The following is a 17,496-nucleotide window of genomic DNA, read 5'->3' on the forward strand; positions in this document are numbered from 1 at the left end:
GCTCTGAGGTGAGGTGTAAGGTGTTCATGTCAGAACGGCTCTGAGGTGAGGTGTAAGGTGTCCATGTCAGACTGCTCTGGGGTGAGGTGTAAGGTGTTCATGTTAGAACTGCTCTGAGGGGAGGTGTAAGGTGTTCATATCAGAATTGCTCTGAGGTGAGGTGTAAGGTGTTCATGTTAGAACTGCTCTGAGGGGAGGTGTAAAGTGTTCATGTGAGAACGGCTCAGAGGGGAGGTGTAAGGTGTTCATGTCAGAACTCCTCTGAGGGGAGGTGTACGGTGTTCATGTCAGAACTGCTCAGAGGTGAGTTGTAAGGTGTTCATGTCAGAACTGCTCAGAGGTGAGGTGTAAGGTGTTCATGCTAGAACTGCTCTGGGGTCAGGTGTAAGGTTTTCATGTCAGAACTGCTCTGAGGGGAGGTGTAAGGTGTTCATGTTAGAACAGCTCTGAGGTGAGGTGTAAGGTGTCCATATCAGAACTGCTCTGAGGTGAGGTGTAAGGTGATCATGTCACAACTGCTCTGAGGTGAGGTGTAAGTTGTTTATGTTAGAAAGGCTCTGAGGTGAGGTGTAAGGTGTTCATGTCAGAACTGCTCTGGGTGAGGTATAAGGTGTTCATGTCAGAACTGGTCTGGCGTGAGGTGTAAGGTGATCATGTCACAACTGTTCTGCGATGAGGTGTAAGGTTTTCATGTTAGAACTGCTCTGAGGGGAGGTGTAAGTTGTACATGTTACAACTGCTCTGAGGTGAGGTGTAAGGTGTTCATGTCAGAACTGGTCTGGGGTGAGGTGTAAGGTGATCATGTCACAACTGTTCTGCGATGAGGTGTAAGGTGTTCATGTCAGAACTGCTCTGAGGGGAGGTGTAAGTTGTACATGTTAGAACTGCTCTGAGGTGAGGTGTAAGGTGTCCATATCAGAACTGCTCTGAGGTCAGGTGTAAGGTGTTCATGTCACAACTGCTCTGAGGTGAGGTGTAAGGTGATCATGTCAGAACTGCTCTGGGGTGAGGTGTAAGGTGTTCATGTTAGAACTGCTCTGAGGTGAGGTGGAAGGTGTTCATGTCAGACCTGCTCTGGGGTGAGGTATATACAGGTTCGGAGTGGGTCAAAACTTAGTTTGGCTCTGAATTGGGACAGCCGCAGTGTGGATACAGAAGGTAATGTCCTCCTCACTTGCCGTGAAGCCTCATAATCTGTAGGTCGGTATGTGGCCTGGGGAGACCCTTTGGCCTGAGAGCCCCGGGCTGTCCCCCCCACCTGGGGAATGTGTGACAGGACAAGAGGGTCAACAAGGCTGCAGCCACTCTGCCACAAGGTCTTGCAAGAGCAGAGTATGAGCTGAGTGCGGAGGCTATGCCTATGATTCCAGCAACTTCCGAGCGTGTGCCAAGAGGTGTGCACGCCGTGTCCTGCCTCACCAAGGCAGTGAGAGCTGGACTCAAAAAATAAAATGGATGGTGGTGTCACTCAGCGGCTGGGCATTCAATCCCTGGTCCCCCAAAACAAAAGTGGAATGTTCTACCTGGGCAAGGCGGTCCTCTCCTCTGAGACTTGAGAGGCTGAGGAAGGAGGATCCCAGGTTCAAGGCCGCCTGGGCAATTTAGCAAGGCTCTCAGCAACCTATAGAGACTCTGTCTCAAAAGAAAAAATAAGAAAGTCTGGGGAGGTGGCTCAATGTTTTAAAGCCCTTGTGACAAGCAAACAGACGCTCAGTGGAGCAGAGTACGGGCTGAATCAAATCTACCTGAATCAAATCTACTGCTTTGGACAGCATGGAGTTTCTCATTTGATATTTTTGTAGTTGTCGATGGACAACATGCCTTTGTTTTATTTGATTATTTTCATGTGATGCTGGGGACAGAACTTGGTGCCTTACCCATGCCAGGCAAGGGCTCTGCCGCTGAGTCCCAGCCCCAGGCCCTCATTTTCATTTTTATATACAAGTTTTTATTAGTTTAACTCAAAACTTTGTTCGCTCTCTCTCTCTCTCTCTCTCTCCTGTGATTGAGTCCAGTGGTGCTCTACCACTGAGCCACACTGCATCTTTTTATTTTGAGACAGGGTTGTGCTAAATTGCTGAGGCTAGTCTCAACCTTGTGATCCTGAGATCATAGACATGAACCACCATCTCCACCTTGTTTTCTGATTTTTTTTTACGTTAAAATTAATGTCGATGAGGTTAAAAAACACAATATCTTGTGAGTTTTTCACTTTGCCTTAACTTAATTTCAATGGATTTTCCATTATCTGGATAGATCATGGTTTTCTCCGTTACTATCTCCACTTTTTTAAATTTGTTAGGCTGAAGCTCCGTGGCTGGGAGGTTCACTGGCACCAAACCCAAACAGACTGAGCCAAAACCCCGAAGCTGACTACTTCAGTTGAAGATGAAGATTTTTGCTTCCTGTCTTTCTTCACAGGAGGTGAGGACCCCAGGGTCCCCAGGTTGCTCCTGGTACTGGGCTGTGCCCACAGCCAGGATTTTCATTTCATGTATTTAGCAGTGTTAGGACTTGTTTGAAGACAGGCCTCTCTAAGTCGCCCAGGCGGGCTCGGAGCTGGTGACCTTGGGGGCTCAGCCTCCCAGCAGCAGGGATCACGGGTGTGGGCACCCAGGCCACTTCAACAAAGGCTGCTGAACCGGGGTCTCACGGGGCTCCACCACCCCAGCCCTCAGAGCCAGGGGCTGTTTTAAATGCCCAATGAAAATAGGTTGGATGGATTTTAAAATCCATCACAGCTCCTAGCCAGGTGCGGTGGGGCCGGCCTCTCATCCCAGCCCCCGGGGAGGCTGAGGCCGGAGGATGGAATTTGGGGCCAGCCTGGGCAATTTAGCCGACCCTGTCTCAAAGTAAGTAAAAAGGACTGGGACTGTGGCCCCCGGCAGAGCCCCGCCAGGTTCAAGAAAACCGGAACTCTGGGGGAAGTTTCTGTTTGGGGAAACTGAGGGAAGAATTGGGGCTGGGAGGGGCCGACGGGATCAGGCGGGGCTGGGGCCGGGATCCGGGTGGGACGCAGGGGGAGGGACTGATGGCGCTGGTCTGGGTGGTTCGGCCGCTCGGTGAGAGCACTCACTTCATTTCCCGCCTCCGAGGAGGCTCCACTCCTTCCCCAAGCCCGGAGCCCGCCTTCCAGAGCGCCCCGCCGTTCAGCCAGGTTTTCTGTTTTGTGCTTTGGGTGCGGGATTGACCCAGGGGCGCTCGGCCGCAGGGCCAGTCCCCAGCCCCATTTTGTACTTCGTTTAGAGACCGGTCTCACTGAGTGCTCAGGGCCTCGCTGAATTGCTGAGGCTGGCTTTGAGCTCAAGATCCTCCTGTCTCAGCCTCCCCAGCCGCGGGGGATTACAGGCGTGCGCCCAGGCGCCGGCTTCATTTCTCTTCGCTACCGGGACGGCCTCGACTGCAGTCCTCCCTCCCTAGCCTCCGGTCACGGGGGTGGGGGGTCCCAGGCCTGCACCACGGGCCTGCAAATCTGCGCTTGGCAAGGAGCCGCCTTCCGGTCCCACTCCGGCTGCCCGGGCCCCGGCGGGGTCTCTGCTCCGAGCTCCCGCGTGCCCCCCACCCCGCCCCCGTCTTTGCCGGGGCTCCCTTCAGAGGAGCAGCTGGGCCTCCGCGGTTCCGCTGGGCCTCTCCTCCCCCCGCAGCCGGTCCCCCCCAGGCCCGGCTCACTCTGTCGCTCTGTCTTGCAGGAGACTCCCCCTCGGAGCCTGGACCGTCCTGCGGCCGTCGAAGCCGGGCGGGCCCACGTCTGCCTGCCGGTGGCCTCCGCTGGGCCTTCCCAGGTGAGACCTCAGCTTTCTGATCCACCTTCTGGGTTCCTTGTCCGTTTTGTGTGTGACCCCCCAGTGTCCCCCGGGGAGGCGGCGTGGCGGGCTAGAACCCGACGGTATTCCTAGCTGGGCGTGGCTTGGAATGCCTGGAATGACTGACGCTGGGAGGCTGGGAGGCCGGGAGGGAGGATCAGCAGTTTAAGACCAGCCCCAGCCACTTAAGGAGACCCTGGGTCAGAATACAACTGACAAAGGGGTGGGATGCAGCTGGTGGTAAGAGCACCCCCGCCTTCAACCCCAGCACACAAAAAAAATGTTTTTAGAGGTATTTTTATGTATTCTGTTTTCTATTTGTTCTTGTTTCTTTCTGATTTTTGTTTGATTTTCGGTTTGATTTTCAAATTGTGTTTTTAAGGTCATTGATTTCCATGACAGTTTCGTTTTTAGATTTCTGGAGATATGTCCGTTGATTTTTAAATTTTTACTTATTTCTACTTCTTTTAAAAATGTATTTATTGATATCGGGGATTGAACCCAGGGGTGCTCTACCACTGAGCCACACCCCCAACCCTTTTTATTTTTATTTAGAGACAGGGGCCAAGTTGTCGAGGCTGGCCTTGAACTTGTGATCCTCCTGCCTCAGCCTCCTGAGTCACTGGGATTACAGGTGTGGTGACCACGCCTGGCTCTAAAGCCTTTCTTAGGTGTCAGTGCTGACCCACCGCGGATCCTGGGGACGAGTCCCTGGTGCCCTCTGGGTGGGGCGCAGGGGCGGGCCTCCGCGGCTGGCCTCTGGGAGCAGGTCTTCCTGGGTCTTGGGTTTGCAGCGTGGCCTCTCCTCCCGCCGTTACCGAGCCTTTTGAGAGCTGTTCGGTTTCCTTTGCCTGCTTCTCCCTGCACCTCCGTCCCGCCCGGTGCGGTGACTGGGGCATTAACCCCGGCTGGCCACCCCCGTGGGGGGCAGTGCCCAGCGATGACCCTGCGTTTGGCCTTGAAGCCGCCCCCGGCACTGGAGTCCTCTCCCGACTGCGGCTGTCCTCCACTCCAAGTCCTTGACGGGAGTCTCCTGTGCCCCTGGAACTCCAGGGGACTTTCGGCAGAGTCTGCCTCCATGGCCGTGAGTGACTGTGACATGCGGTGGCAGTCACCAGTGCAGGGGGCTCTGCTGTGCAATCGTCTCTTTAATGATTCCAGCTTGCCCTGCTGTTGGGGGGAAACGTCTGTGCCTTTAGAATAAGGAGAGAAATCACCGTTTGGGGGAGCAGGGAGCTGGCCCTGTTGGGGATGCAGTGTCCAGAGGAGGCACCCTGGCTGGATGAGTTCCTAGTGCGTCCCCTCTCCAAGAAGCCACTCAGACATAAAGGAAGGGACGACGTGGCCGTGCTGGCAGTCCCCGCAACTCGGGAGGCTAAGGCAGGAGCCCAGGAGTTGGGGGCCAGCCTGGGCCACTTAGCAAGACCCCATCTCAGAATGAAATTTATAAAAGCGCACCAGATGGCCATGCTGAGCACCTTGTGGTTTGCAGGGAAGAATTTTTCCTTGATGTAGCTGGGTTTAGGACACTGGGACTTAACTGAAGGACTGTCTTTTGTTGCTATCTTGTTTTGTCTTGTTTTTGTGGGGTTTTTTTTGGCCCCGGGGGGACTGGGGAACTAGGGATTGAACCCAGGGGTGCTCTACCCCTGAGCTACATTTCCAGCCTTTTTTATTTTGCCAAGACTGGCCTTAAACTTGCCATCCTCCTGACTCAGCCTCTCAAGTCACTGGGATTACAGACATGGTCACTGTGCCTGGCTCATTCCATAAAATTTTAATGTATTGCTGCATTTTATTAGAAGAGAAAACCAGGCCCAGAAAGGTTGACAAGCTTGCCCCAGGTCATCCAATTAATAAGCAAAGGAGCCAGGTGCAGTGGCACACACCTGTAATCCCGTCAGCGGGGGAGGCTGAGGCAGGAGGATCATGAGTTCAAAGCCAGCCTCAACAAGAGTGAGGTGCTAAGCAGCTCAGTGAGACTCTAAATAAAATACAAAATACGGCTGGGGATGTGGCTCAGTGTCAAGTGTCCCTGGGTTCAGTCCTGGTTTCAAAAAACAAAGAAGTGGAGTGTGAATCTGAATCCAGACAGAGATGTGTCCTAGTGTAGCCCTGCGGGCCGGGGTCCCGGGCTTTGACCCCCTTGGAGCCGCTTTTCCTGCTTGAGGCCCCAGACCCTGTTGGCAGCTCCCGCCCTGGCCCTTCCAGCATCCAGAGGCTCTGCCCACGAGCCTTCTCAGGTGGTCTGCCCGGGAAGGTCCCACTGCACCGAGTGCTCTTCCTCAGTCCCCTGAGATGTACATGAACCCACTACGCCCCGAGTTTTCAATTCTGAAAATATTTTGATGAAATTGACAGAGCTGCATTAAAGTCAGTTGGAAATCATCTAGAGCTTATATCTTACACTAATATCTATAATTATTTTCTTAAACGATCATGTTGAGTATTACATGCTCTATTTATGTTTGGGGGTCTCGTTTGTTTGGGTGCTGGGGCTTGAATGCACGGTGCTCTATCACTGAGCTGCACCCTTAGCCCTTTCAGTGTGTTTATTTGGGGACAGGGTCTTGCTAAGTTGCTGAAATCGAACTTGAACTTGTGATCCTCCTGCCTCAGCCTCCCAAGTTGCTGGGATGATAGGTGTTCCACCTCTGGGACAATGGGACAAAATGTGGCAGAAGGGGTTAGATCACTGATTCTTTGTACTGGAATTCAACCCAGGGGTGTCTCACCATTGAATCACACCCTCAACCCTTTTTTTTTGTTTTTTTTAACGGGAGCCTGGAGAGTACCAGGGATTGAACTCAGGGGCACTCGACCACTGAGCCACATCCCCAGCCCTGTTTTGTGTTTTATTTAGCGACAGGGTCTCACTGAGTTGCTTAAAGCATCACTTTTGCTGAGGCTGGCTTTGAACTCGCGATCCTCCTGCCTCAGCCTCCTGAGTCACTGGGATTACAGGTGGGCACCCCCACGCTGGGTTTAGGTCAGTGATTCTTCCATGGTGCTTCCTAGGGGGCATCTGCGTTTTCTAGAGACATCTCTGTGGTGACAAGTGGTTTATACACTGGTGGCATGTAGGGGTGTAGGGCAGGGTCACTGCTCAACATTCTACAGTGGACAAGACAGTCCCTCACTACAGAATAGCCCCATCCAAAATCCCAGTAGCCCCAGAGTTGAGAAGTCCTTGTTTACACCCATTGAAAACATCTTCCTTCCATATCCTAAATTATGGATTCTTTTTCTTTATTTTTTTTCCTACTAAAATACATTAATGAATGAAAATGCAGTTAACCTGTTAGTAAGTGACACTTAGGAGAGATTCCTAACGACCAGTTCTTTCATTCCTACAGGAAATGCCTGGTTTCCTTCTCCCCGGCCCAAATGCTAGCACATAAAGAGCCTCTAGGTAAAATGCAGTCTCCATAGTGAGCAGGAAGCCCTGGCTTCACCTGCTGGGCCTCAGGGACCCCACCCCTTTCTGCCACGCCCCTGCAGAGCCAGCCTCAGGTCCCTCTGCCACACTGCCCTCACTCTCCAGGGACGAAACCAAACCCCCTGAGCCTGGCAGCTCCTGAGGCAGGCGAGGTGGCTTCTGTTCTCCCCAGTCTTGCTGTCCGGCTTCCTGCCACTGGACCTGGCCTCCTGTGTGCAGTGGAGGCCCTGAGCCTCTGCTCCCTGGGTGTGGCCTCAGCTCATGGGGGCCCAGATGGAAGGCCGTCCAGAACAGCTGGAGGTCACTGGGGTCCGCGCCCTCTCACAGGCACACTCACGGTGTCTCTGGACGTGGCCTCTGTTGGTACAGGTCTGGGGGTGGGTCTGCGAGCCGGTGGCTCTGCCCTTCCTTGTTGGCATCTTTACCAGCAGATGGGAATCACCAGGGCCAGGTTAGTGCTGAGAGAAATCTGTGCCTGGGAAACCGTCTCCCGCCCAGGCAGGCCGCACCATCCGCCCTGGCTGCCGCTGGTCTTGCTTCTGCCCTGGCCACGATCTCCTCGGTGACCTCACCGAGGGGCTTCCTGCCGTCACCTGATGGGCGTGACCTGTGGTCAGAACTGGAACAGGAAGACGGGCAAGCTCCCGGGGAAAGGCCTTACCTTTGAATCTTTTTTTTCCGTTTTCATAATTATTTTCTTCAAGGCCAATGATTAGAAGTAGAATGGGTCGTAACTCTGCAGAGGTCTGGGAACTGCACGGCACAGCCCCCAGGGACATGGGTGACCGTGACAGCGAGGTCGCCTCTTCAGATGGGTCCTGGGGGCAGAAAGGCGGGAAACGCTGGGGCGCCCTGGGCCTCTCTGCACATGCTCTTGAGCATGGTGAGGAGGAAGGCGCTGGCCCTGGGCGCTGTCTGCAGGGAGCCCAGAGTGACCCTGGGTTTAGTGGCTGCTTTGTGTCTCCCTCAGCGCCTCCTTCCCCAGATTGTCTCAGCCTGAAGAGGCCAGGACATGAGCGCGTCCCAGGTGAGTCCTGTTCAACCCCACCGTCTGGTCAGCGCCTCGCTCCCCCCAGGTCAGCACCGACCCTCCCAGTGCCTGGGCCTTCTCACGCTTGACTCCTTCCTACCAAAACTCCACACCTTCTGGCCGCCGCCTGCCCGGCGAGATGGCCCTTTGCTGAGGGCCAGGTGTGAAGTGTCCTCGCCCAGCTGGCAGCTGCTGGCCCCTGGCTGTGTCTTGGCATCTGAAGAGAGTTCCCGGCACCTCCTGGGGACACTCAAAGCAGAGCTGGCACCCAGGCACTGAGTCCTAGGCACCAGGCGGGAGAGGAAGCAAGTGGAGGCCGGTGTTGGGATCTGACCTTGGCAGAAGCCCGCTGACACTCAGTGCCACCTGGAGGCTCTGACAGGGGGACAGCGTGTGCCGACTCCTAGGTGAAAGCGAGGAACGGAGGTGGGCGGGAGACAAATGAAAGACAGAGACCAGGCAGAGCTGAGAAAGGAAGGCCGCCCGCCCCTCCAGGAGAGAGGCAGGACAGGGCTGCGGTTCTGGGCTTCTAGGGGCAGGCTCAGGGGTCAGAGCCGGGGGGCCCCAATGTGGAGGTGAAGGCTGCGGTTGGTATGGGGCGGGGTGAGCCTTTGTCACTTAAGATGGCCGTCCAGACCTGAGCAAGGACCTTCCTCGGGCCACGCTGAAGGACCGGCTTTGCAAGGAGGCAGGGGCATGACATGCTGATTAGAACAGGAAGAGGAGCGGGAGGTGGCGGGGTGCACGGGGAGGGGCCGAGAGCTGCCGGGAAGGGCAGGCGGCAGAGGGCGGGCAGACCTGGCCTCCTGGTCTGATGGCTTCTCCGGGCTCACAGCCCCGCACTGGCCTGATGGAGACAGCATTCTGTGTCCTGGGTTCCAGGCCTCGAGGCCCCACAGTGTCCTTATGCAGAAGGGGAATCTGCCACCAGGAGGGCTGACCTTCGAGGACATCGCTGTGAACTTCACCCGGGACGAGTGGCAGGAGCTGAGCCCTGAACAGAGACGTCTGTACCAGGAGGTGACGCTGGAGAACTACCGCAACCTGGTCTCCCTGGGTGAGTGGGCAGATAGGAACTCACACACCTCACACAACACACACAGACGTCATACCCACAAACACACTCGTGATCACACAACACACACAAAAGTCACTCACAAACTCACATTCATAATCACAACACACACAAACTCATAACCACACAAGGCTCACACTCACACAAGCTCCCACTCATTCACACAACACTCACAAACTACTTTCATAGTCACACAACATACACAAAAGTCATTCACAAGCTCACATAATCACAACACTAACACACAAATTCACATTCATAATCACAACACTAACACACTCATATAACACAATACTCTCACACTCACAGAAGCTCACAATTGCACAAAACTTACAAAACTCATAACAGACTCACTCATGATCATATAACACAACTCATACACACAAACACACAGAAATTCATAGTCACACAATATTCACATATTCACACTCTTGCACAAACTACACTCGTAATCACACAACACTCACAATTCATACACACAAACTGTGTGACTGTGTGTGTGTGTGACTCTGTATGAGTTTGCACAAGTCACATAATATTCACATATTCACACTCATGCACAAACTACACTCGTAATCACACAACACTCACAATTCATACACACAAACACAGATTCACACTTCATCACACAACACTTACCCTCACACTTACACTCTTGTACAAACACACACACACACACACAGTCACACACACCCTCACGTTTTCACATGCAAAAGCAAGCCTAAGCCCTGTGCTCTTCTCTCCAGGAGGAGAGGAGACCGTCAAGCCCGACGTGATCCTGAGGCTCGAAAGAGGCCAGGGGCCGTGCTCAGCGGAGGAGGCCGGGGCGCAGAGCAGCGGCGTGGGTAAGTGACAGGTGGCCACCGGCGCAGGGCCGGTAGGTGACGGGTGGCCGCCCGCCGGCTGGTTGTGCGGCGGCGCCCTCTGGCGGCGAATGGAGAACTCGTCACCTCCACAGCTCCATTCCCCGTGTCCCCGGGCTCTCCTCTGGCTGCTGTGACTCCGTTGTGTGTTGTGTGTTGTGAGATGGACCAGCGGCCTCAGAGGCTGAGCTGGGCGCTTGCCCCACCAAGTCTCCGGGTTCGGGACCCCTGCACCAGGGTGTGTTCATTCCAGGTCCCTGGCATTAGACGGATGTGGTGTGGACTTACAGGCTTTATTGGAGTTTCTCAAGATGCACTCCCATTTTTTCAGGGGCATTCGTCTCTGTACTTGTGTTTCCTGCCCCGATTTCTCCAGTTCTAGTTCTCTTCGCAGACTCCCTATCGGGTTTTCCTTCATATTTGGATCTATTAAAGAAACAAGAAACCTAGACCCAGGTGAACAAGCCGATTCAAAAGTGCAGAATTATTCAAAAACAGCAATTTGTAAGCTCAGAAGTTCACTATCGGCGAGCGTGGTGCAGACCGGTAGCCAGAGGCGGGCAGGGCCAGGGAGGCCGAGCTCTGGCTGCTGACGCTGGAGCTGCACCCCCAGCCCCTGGCCCTCGGGGTTTGGTTGAACACTGTTTGGCAGCACGGGGGACTGACCAGGGCTGTTCTGAGCTGCACCCCACCCTCCCCTCTTTGTGGCCGAGGATGGAACCCCCGGCGCTGACCGCAGGGCGTCTCTCTCCTGCCTCGGGGTTCCCAGAGGCAGAGTGGGCCCTGCCCCCGACCGTCGGTGGAAGCCAGGGGGGCCACAAGGATCGGCGTTTCATCCCAGGCGCGGAGAGGAAGGCTTCAAGGGAACTTCTCTTTGTATTCCCTTTTAGGAAAAGCCTGCCAGGTCCCAGGGCAGGTTCGGCGGCCACGGACCACGCCGAGGGCTCTCCGGAGAGAAGCTGTGCGCAGCGACAGGGCAGCGCTGACCCGGGGCCGGCCGCGAGGCTCGCGGCACCAGGAGAGGGCGCTGCCCAGCGCAGGGGAGGCTCCCCCGAGACGCCGGCTCCCCCAGCGCGGCCCGGCCCGGCGCGGTCGGCCTCGGAAACGCGGTGTGGACCGGGAAGACGGCGCACGGAATGGCTCCCCTGAAGGTCATAGGGCTGGGAAGTTAAGGGGCCACGAACCGTTCCAGGCTGTGGAGAAGCCCTTTGACTGCGACGCCTGTGGAGAGTCGGCCTGCGGCCAGTGTCTGCGCCCGCGCCAGCCCGCGCCGGCCGCCGGGGAGAAGCGCCACCGGTGCGCCCAGTGCGGCAAGACCTACAAGCAGAAGCCCAACCTCGTCCAGCACCAGGCGACGCACGCCCAGCAGAAGCCCTACAGCTGCAGGGTCTGCGGCAAGGCCTTCGCCTGGCAGTCGGCCCGCATCAACCACGAGAAGACCCACAGCGCCGAGAGGGCCTACGGGTGCGGCGCGTGCGGCAAGGCCTTCAAGTTCAAGTCGGCCCTGGCGCAGCACCAGCGGGTGCACGCGGGCCAGAGGCCGCACCGCTGCGCCGACTGCGCCAAGGCCTTCGTGTTCAGGTCGGACCTGCTGCGACACCGCAGGACGCACACCGGGGAGAAGCCCTACAGGTGCACCGTGTGCGGGAGGGCCTTCGCCCAGAAGTCCAACGTCGTGGACCACGAGCGCATCCACGCGGGCGAGCGCGCCTTCGCGTGCGAGGACTGCGGCCGCACCTTCAAGCAGAGGAAGAACCTGCTGCAGCACCGCGGCGTGCACACCGGGCAGAAGGCGCACGCGTGCGACCGCTGCGGGAGGGCCTTCCTGCAGAAGTCCAACCTGCGCAGCCACCGGCTGACGCACTTCGGGGAGAAGGCGCACCGCTGCGCCGAGTGCGGGAAGGCCTTCAGCCGCAAGCTGGGCCTCCGCCTGCACGGGAAGACGCACACCGGGCAGAAGCCGCACGTGTGCCCCCGGTGCGGGAGGGCCTTCGCCGACAGGTCCTACCTCGTGAAGCACCAGAGGAGGGTGCACCCCGGAGAGGAGCCCGCCAGTGACCAGGGCGGCCCAAGCCCCAAGGGGCCCGCAGTTTGACGGCCTCGCAGAGGGCAATGGGGACGTTGGCTTCTCCTTGGAAACTGATTAATGCAGTCAGCAGACTTCGTTAGTTGTCTTTCTTTCTTTTTTTTTAGTTGTTGATGGGCCTTTATTTATTTCCTTATTTATATGTGGTGCTGGGGATCGGACCCAGCACCTCACCCGTAGGAGGCAAGCGCTGTGCCGCTGAGCCCCAACCCCAGCCCCTGTTAGTTGTTTTTCGTTTGTTTATTTTGGGGTCGTTTTTGTTTTATTTTGGTTTTTGGTACTGGGGATTTAACCCAGGGGTACTTAACCACTGAGCCACATCCCCAGCCTTTTTTTTTTTTTTTTTTTTTTTTTAAGAATTTAACCTTTATTTTACTTACTGGTTTGTGTGTGGTTCTGAGGCTCAAACCCAGGACCTCACCTGTGCAAGGCGAGTGCTCTACCACTGAGCAACAGCTGTAGCCCCCCCCACCCCCCAGAACTTTTCATTTTTAATTTTGAAATTGGGTCTCACTAAGTGGCTGAGGCTGGCTTTAAACTTTCCATACTCCTGTCTCAGCCTCAGGAGCCCCTGATTACAGGGGTGAACCACCACACCTGCCACTTAGCCAGCGTTTATTGAGGACCTCGTAACAAGCCTTGTAAATACCAAATGCACAGTAATAAACAGAATGTGCCAACCCTTTGTGGAATGTGTTCTTGTGACTGATGGCCAGCAGTCTGCGTGCCTTTGGAACCGAGGCACTTTCACTGATGGAGGATAATCAGCACAGAATGTAACCAGATGGTCGTGTCAAAGATTCCCAGGCTCCTACGTGTCCTCTGGAGCTCTTCTGTTAAGTGAATGAAAGAAATTTAGAAGCCGAGGTGATTCCGTTGCCCCTTAGAAGCACAGAAGTTGGGAGAGGAGGAGGCAGGACGTGGTCTAACTGGGTCTCCCCCCTCCCCACCTCCTTGGCACTCATCTCACCAGGTTGGCAGGAGGAGAGCCCTGAGCTTCCCATTTCCTGGCACCCACCCTGTCACAGGCAGGAGAAAGGGTGAAAGGGGGCAGACAGGAAACCTGGGCTCCTCCGGGCTCAGGGCTGAGAAACTGGGCACAAGCCAGGCTCATCGCGGCCAGGCCGACTCGTGTGAGACCAGAGAGGGAAGAACTGACCGTGAGACACCCACTGCCTGGTGCCCAGACCCCACCAGAGAAGTGGGTGTGCACGGTGGCTGTTGGCCCAAAGAGCACAGGAGAGCTTGGGGACACCGGGGGCTGGTGACCGCAGCCTGCGTCGCACACAAACCCTGGCACAGCAGCCACCCCTGGGCCCCTCTCTGGGGAGCCCCGCTTTCTTTCTGTTAAACCCTGTCCCTTTGCTCTCCTCCTTGTGTCCATGGACTCCCCCCGATTCCTGAGGCGAGGAGCCTGACCCCACGCCGTGACTTACAGGAGGGTCCCTGGGTTTCTGCTCAGGTCTCCCACACATGCCTACTTAGCAGAGCCAAGGCCACATGGGGACCCCTGGGGTGCAAGGTGGCCAGGAAGGAGCACTTTGAGGACTGAGACCTAAGCGGTCTGCGTGACTCAGGGAGGTGAACTAAAAGGCAGATAAAGGGGCCTTGGTGGGCTCATCTCACCGCGCTCTCCGCAGATGCCCGTCAGCGGGGACAAGAGCACCTTCTGCCTGAGCAAGGAGGCCGTCCCCGTGCAGATGGACCGCCCACCCTCTTCCCCGAGGAGCTGCTCTGAATTCCTCCTTCCTTCCTCCAGGGTGCGGGTGGCAGCCAGCACGTCAGGCAAGCACAGCGGCGCTGAGGTACGTCCCCAGCCTGAGGATTGTCCCTTCTGTGGCCCCGCCACTAAATACCAAGAAACAGCACCATATCCATCACAGCAAGGGAGAGGGGTTAGGACGGTGTGAGTGTCACCAGGAGAAGGCACAGAGGGAGACAGCACCTGAGAGGGCCATGGTGGTCACGGCTCTGCCCGTCCCGCCTCCTTGCTCTTGGCCAGTGTCTGCGGACGGACGGAGTGACTGCTGCTGGGTGCGGGCTGTCCTTGGCTCCGAGGACTGAGCCCTGCTTTTCTTGATCCTTCCTTCCATGGCACCGTCCCCGTGCTCTGGGGGGACAGGAGGCCCCAGGGGATCCTCTCGATCCAGGTGTGGGTCACTGTGTACCTTCTGGCCTCAGGAGGCCTACAACTGTGTGGGGTCGCTGTGAAGTGACCACCGTGGGTGGGACCCCTCCAGCCGCTCTCCCCGGCTTGTGGATTGTCCATCCTCCTCCGCTGACCTGTGTTTAGGGTCCTCCTCCCGTCCATCCCTCGTCTTCCCTGGGCAGTGTCTGTCCAGAGTCCCTCTTACAAGGTGGTGCTGGATCGGGGACCGCGCTCATGGCCATGACCTCTGACTGGGAAGGCCCCACCACATTCTGAGCTGTCGGTGGTCAGGACTTCAGCCTGCGGACAGGCCACATGGGACAGGCAGCCCCCTTCCCTCTGGGCGACATTTGGGTCACGTGAGCAGGGATGGGTTAGAATGGGAGAGTCCCCACCCCTGGGCTGGATGGTGGAGGTGTCCCCACCCCTCCCGTCCCTGAGCTCCTGGACCAGGGTCGTCTGGCTGGGCCACTGCTGGGTGGGCCTGTGTGGGTCGAGTCCAGACCCCACACCTCACAAGTGGCACCATGGACTCTCCGTGGCCACCCTGCATTCCTTGACCCCAGGTGGCATGTAGGCTGTGGATCCTACGAGCATGTCCACTGCCTCGACCAGCACCTCCCTAGTCATAGGGGATGGTGTGGCATGCTGTGAGGGGGCAGGGGCTGTCCATGGGTGCCGGCCTCCAGTGCTACCGCTGGGCACCACCACCTGCCCAGAGCCCCGCCAAGTGTGCCCGCGGGTGCCCGGGTGCCCGTGCTGCAGCAGGGGGAGAAGTACAGGCAGAGTGTCGGAGGTGGAGGGACGAGGTGGGGACCTGGAGGACCGGGGTGGAACCCAGTCAGGCTGTGTAAAAAGGTCAGGTTGAATCGAGTGGTCAGTGCATTCTCAGGTGCTGCCCTCGAAGCCCTTTCTCTAACCTCTCTGTGACCTGATCAGTTGGAATGAACTAACAGGGGAGGGTGCGCCCGGCTCTGAGTGTCCCTGGGGCACTGCTGTGTCAGAGGACCTGGTCGAGCACCTGGGGTCAGGCTGCAGCTCTCAGTACCCCTGCCTTAGGTGAGGCTCTGCAAGGCCAAACGCACTCGGAGCCCGTAGGGGCAAGGCAGGCCAGCTGCACACAGACACACGCAGCTGATGAGTTGTGCTTATTTTAATTTTAATTATTGATGTAATTCACCAATTCCTGTATATACAGTATATGAACAAATTTATTTCATTGTGTGAGTCTTATAAGAAAATACACCAGGGGCTGGGGATGTGGCTCAAGCGGTAGCACGCTCGCCTGGCATGCGTGCGGCCCGGGTTCGATCCTCAGCACCACATACAAACAAAGATGTTGTGTCCGCCGAAAACTGAACAAAGATGTTGTGTCCGCCGAAAACTGAAAAATAAATATTAAAAAAAAAAAGAAAATACACCAAAATATCACGAGTAGAATCATGGTAGATCTCTGTTTCCTTTTAAAAAATAATTTTCTTATTTTCCTCTTAAATGTTAAAACTGATATTTTAAAAAAGCCTCACACATATGTTCATGTGTCCCTGAGCGCTTTCCCTTCCTGCCCTCCCTGGCTGGTCTGGTCCTACAGTCTCTGCTCAGGGCTCTTCTGGTCCCCCCAGCCAGGTCCACTCAGGGTCTCTGGGCTGAGCGGCCTGTTTCAAAGGTGGGCTGTGGCGTGCGCGCCCCCAGGGCGGACTCCAGCCGCTGTTTCCCAGTGCTCCTGGGAAGATAGCCGAGCAGCAGGGGTACTCTCCACACGCACAGGGGCAGCTACAAGAACAGTCGTCACACTCCAGGGAACTGGAACCCTGGGCCACGGAATCCCTGACCCTGTGTTGACAGAATAAGCCCAATGAGTAGATAAAAATACTTTTAAAACGTTACAGCACATCAAAATGAGATGGAAAAAAGGTATATTTGGTTCCATAATATAGTGAGATAACAAAAGTCTGAATCAAACTACAGAGAAAGAACTTCTGAAAACATCCCATATCCTTCAACACTCTGCCCGCCTCCCACACCACCCCAACGTGCCCACAGCTCCCAGGAGGATGCGGTCGCTGGCTGCTGAGCAAAGTTCACTAGTGATGAGCCAAGGCTCATGGAGAACTCAGCCAATGGTGCACTCATCTGCTGGGTTTTTATTTTAATAAGTTTACAAAAGAATGATATGAATAAACTTAAGAAACCAAAAAATACAATGAAAATCCTTTTCACAACGTGAGTGATACATATATACAATGGCAAAAATGAGCGCGATGCTCCCCACACTGAAGAGCGCTTCTCGAACTTTTAGGGCACCGCCTCTCCGAATGCTGGGCTTATTTCCCATTCTGAATCAGCCATTCTAGACGTGGATCTCAAATTTTGCATTTCTTTCTTCTTGTCCTGGTACCGGGGATTGAACCCAGGTGTGTTTTACCACTGAGATACATCCCCACTAATTTTTATTTTTATTTTGAGACAGTGTCTTGCTGAGTTGCTGAGGCTGGCCTTGAACCTCTGATCCTCCTGCCTCAGCCTCCCTAGTCACTGGGATGACAGTCATGTGCCCTGTGCCTTACTTCAGATTTTGTATTTCTGATCAGTCCCTTGCTGCTACTAGGTTGCTGGTTCAGGAAGGACCTTTTCACACCATCCCATTAAAACTTGAGAAGCCATGGGTGCCGTGGCACAACATCTGTAATCTCAGTGACCTGGGAGGTTGAGGCAGGAGGATAGCAAGTTCAAAGCCAGCCTCAGCAACTTAGCAAGACAGTCTCTAAATAAAAAAATAAAAAGTGCTGGGGATGGGGCTCAGAGTTTAAGTGCCCAGGATTCCATTCTCAGTACCCAAAACAATCACAACAAAAAAGCAAAACTCAAGCAGCACCATTTCTGACCTTGTAGGAGAGAAGGGTGCATCTCTCCCGAGTTATGAGATCCAGGTTTCTGTCCTCAGAATAAAACTTCACTTTGAGTCATGTGCTCCTACATTCGGGCCCAGCTCGGTGTTCTATCTCCTGAGAGGAAGTGGGACTGAGCAGGCCACAGGCAAGTTGGCTTACG

General features: G+C 55.5%; 2 protein-coding genes across 2 annotated transcripts in view; both read left to right on the forward strand.

Annotated features, from left to right (window-relative positions):
* Positions 1-4,826, forward strand: part of Duxa (double homeobox A) — a 16,352-nt gene extending 11,526 nt beyond the window's left edge. The window contains exons 6-7 of the mRNA XM_015505323.1: positions 3,690-3,782; positions 4,735-4,826. Of these exons, the coding sequence (XP_015360809.1) occupies positions 3,690-3,782; positions 4,735-4,826 (185 nt within the window). The remainder of the gene's footprint in view (positions 1-3,689; positions 3,783-4,734) is intronic.
* Positions 4,827-9,075: 4,249 nt separating this feature from the next.
* Positions 9,076-12,584, forward strand: Zim3 (zinc finger imprinted 3). The gene is made up of 3 exons (XM_015505324.2): positions 9,076-9,329; positions 10,094-10,192; positions 11,101-12,584. The coding sequence occupies exons 1-3, from the start codon at positions 9,179-9,181 to the stop codon at positions 12,303-12,305; spliced, it is 1,455 nt and encodes a 484-aa protein (XP_015360810.2). The 5' UTR covers positions 9,076-9,178; the 3' UTR covers positions 12,306-12,584.
* The last annotated feature ends 4,912 nt before the right edge of the window (positions 12,585-17,496 follow it).

Source organism: Marmota marmota, unplaced genomic scaffold, assembly GCF_001458135.2.
Source record: "Marmota marmota marmota unplaced genomic scaffold, marMar, whole genome shotgun sequence".
NCBI classification, from domain to species: Eukaryota; Metazoa; Chordata; class Mammalia; order Rodentia; family Sciuridae; genus Marmota; species Marmota marmota.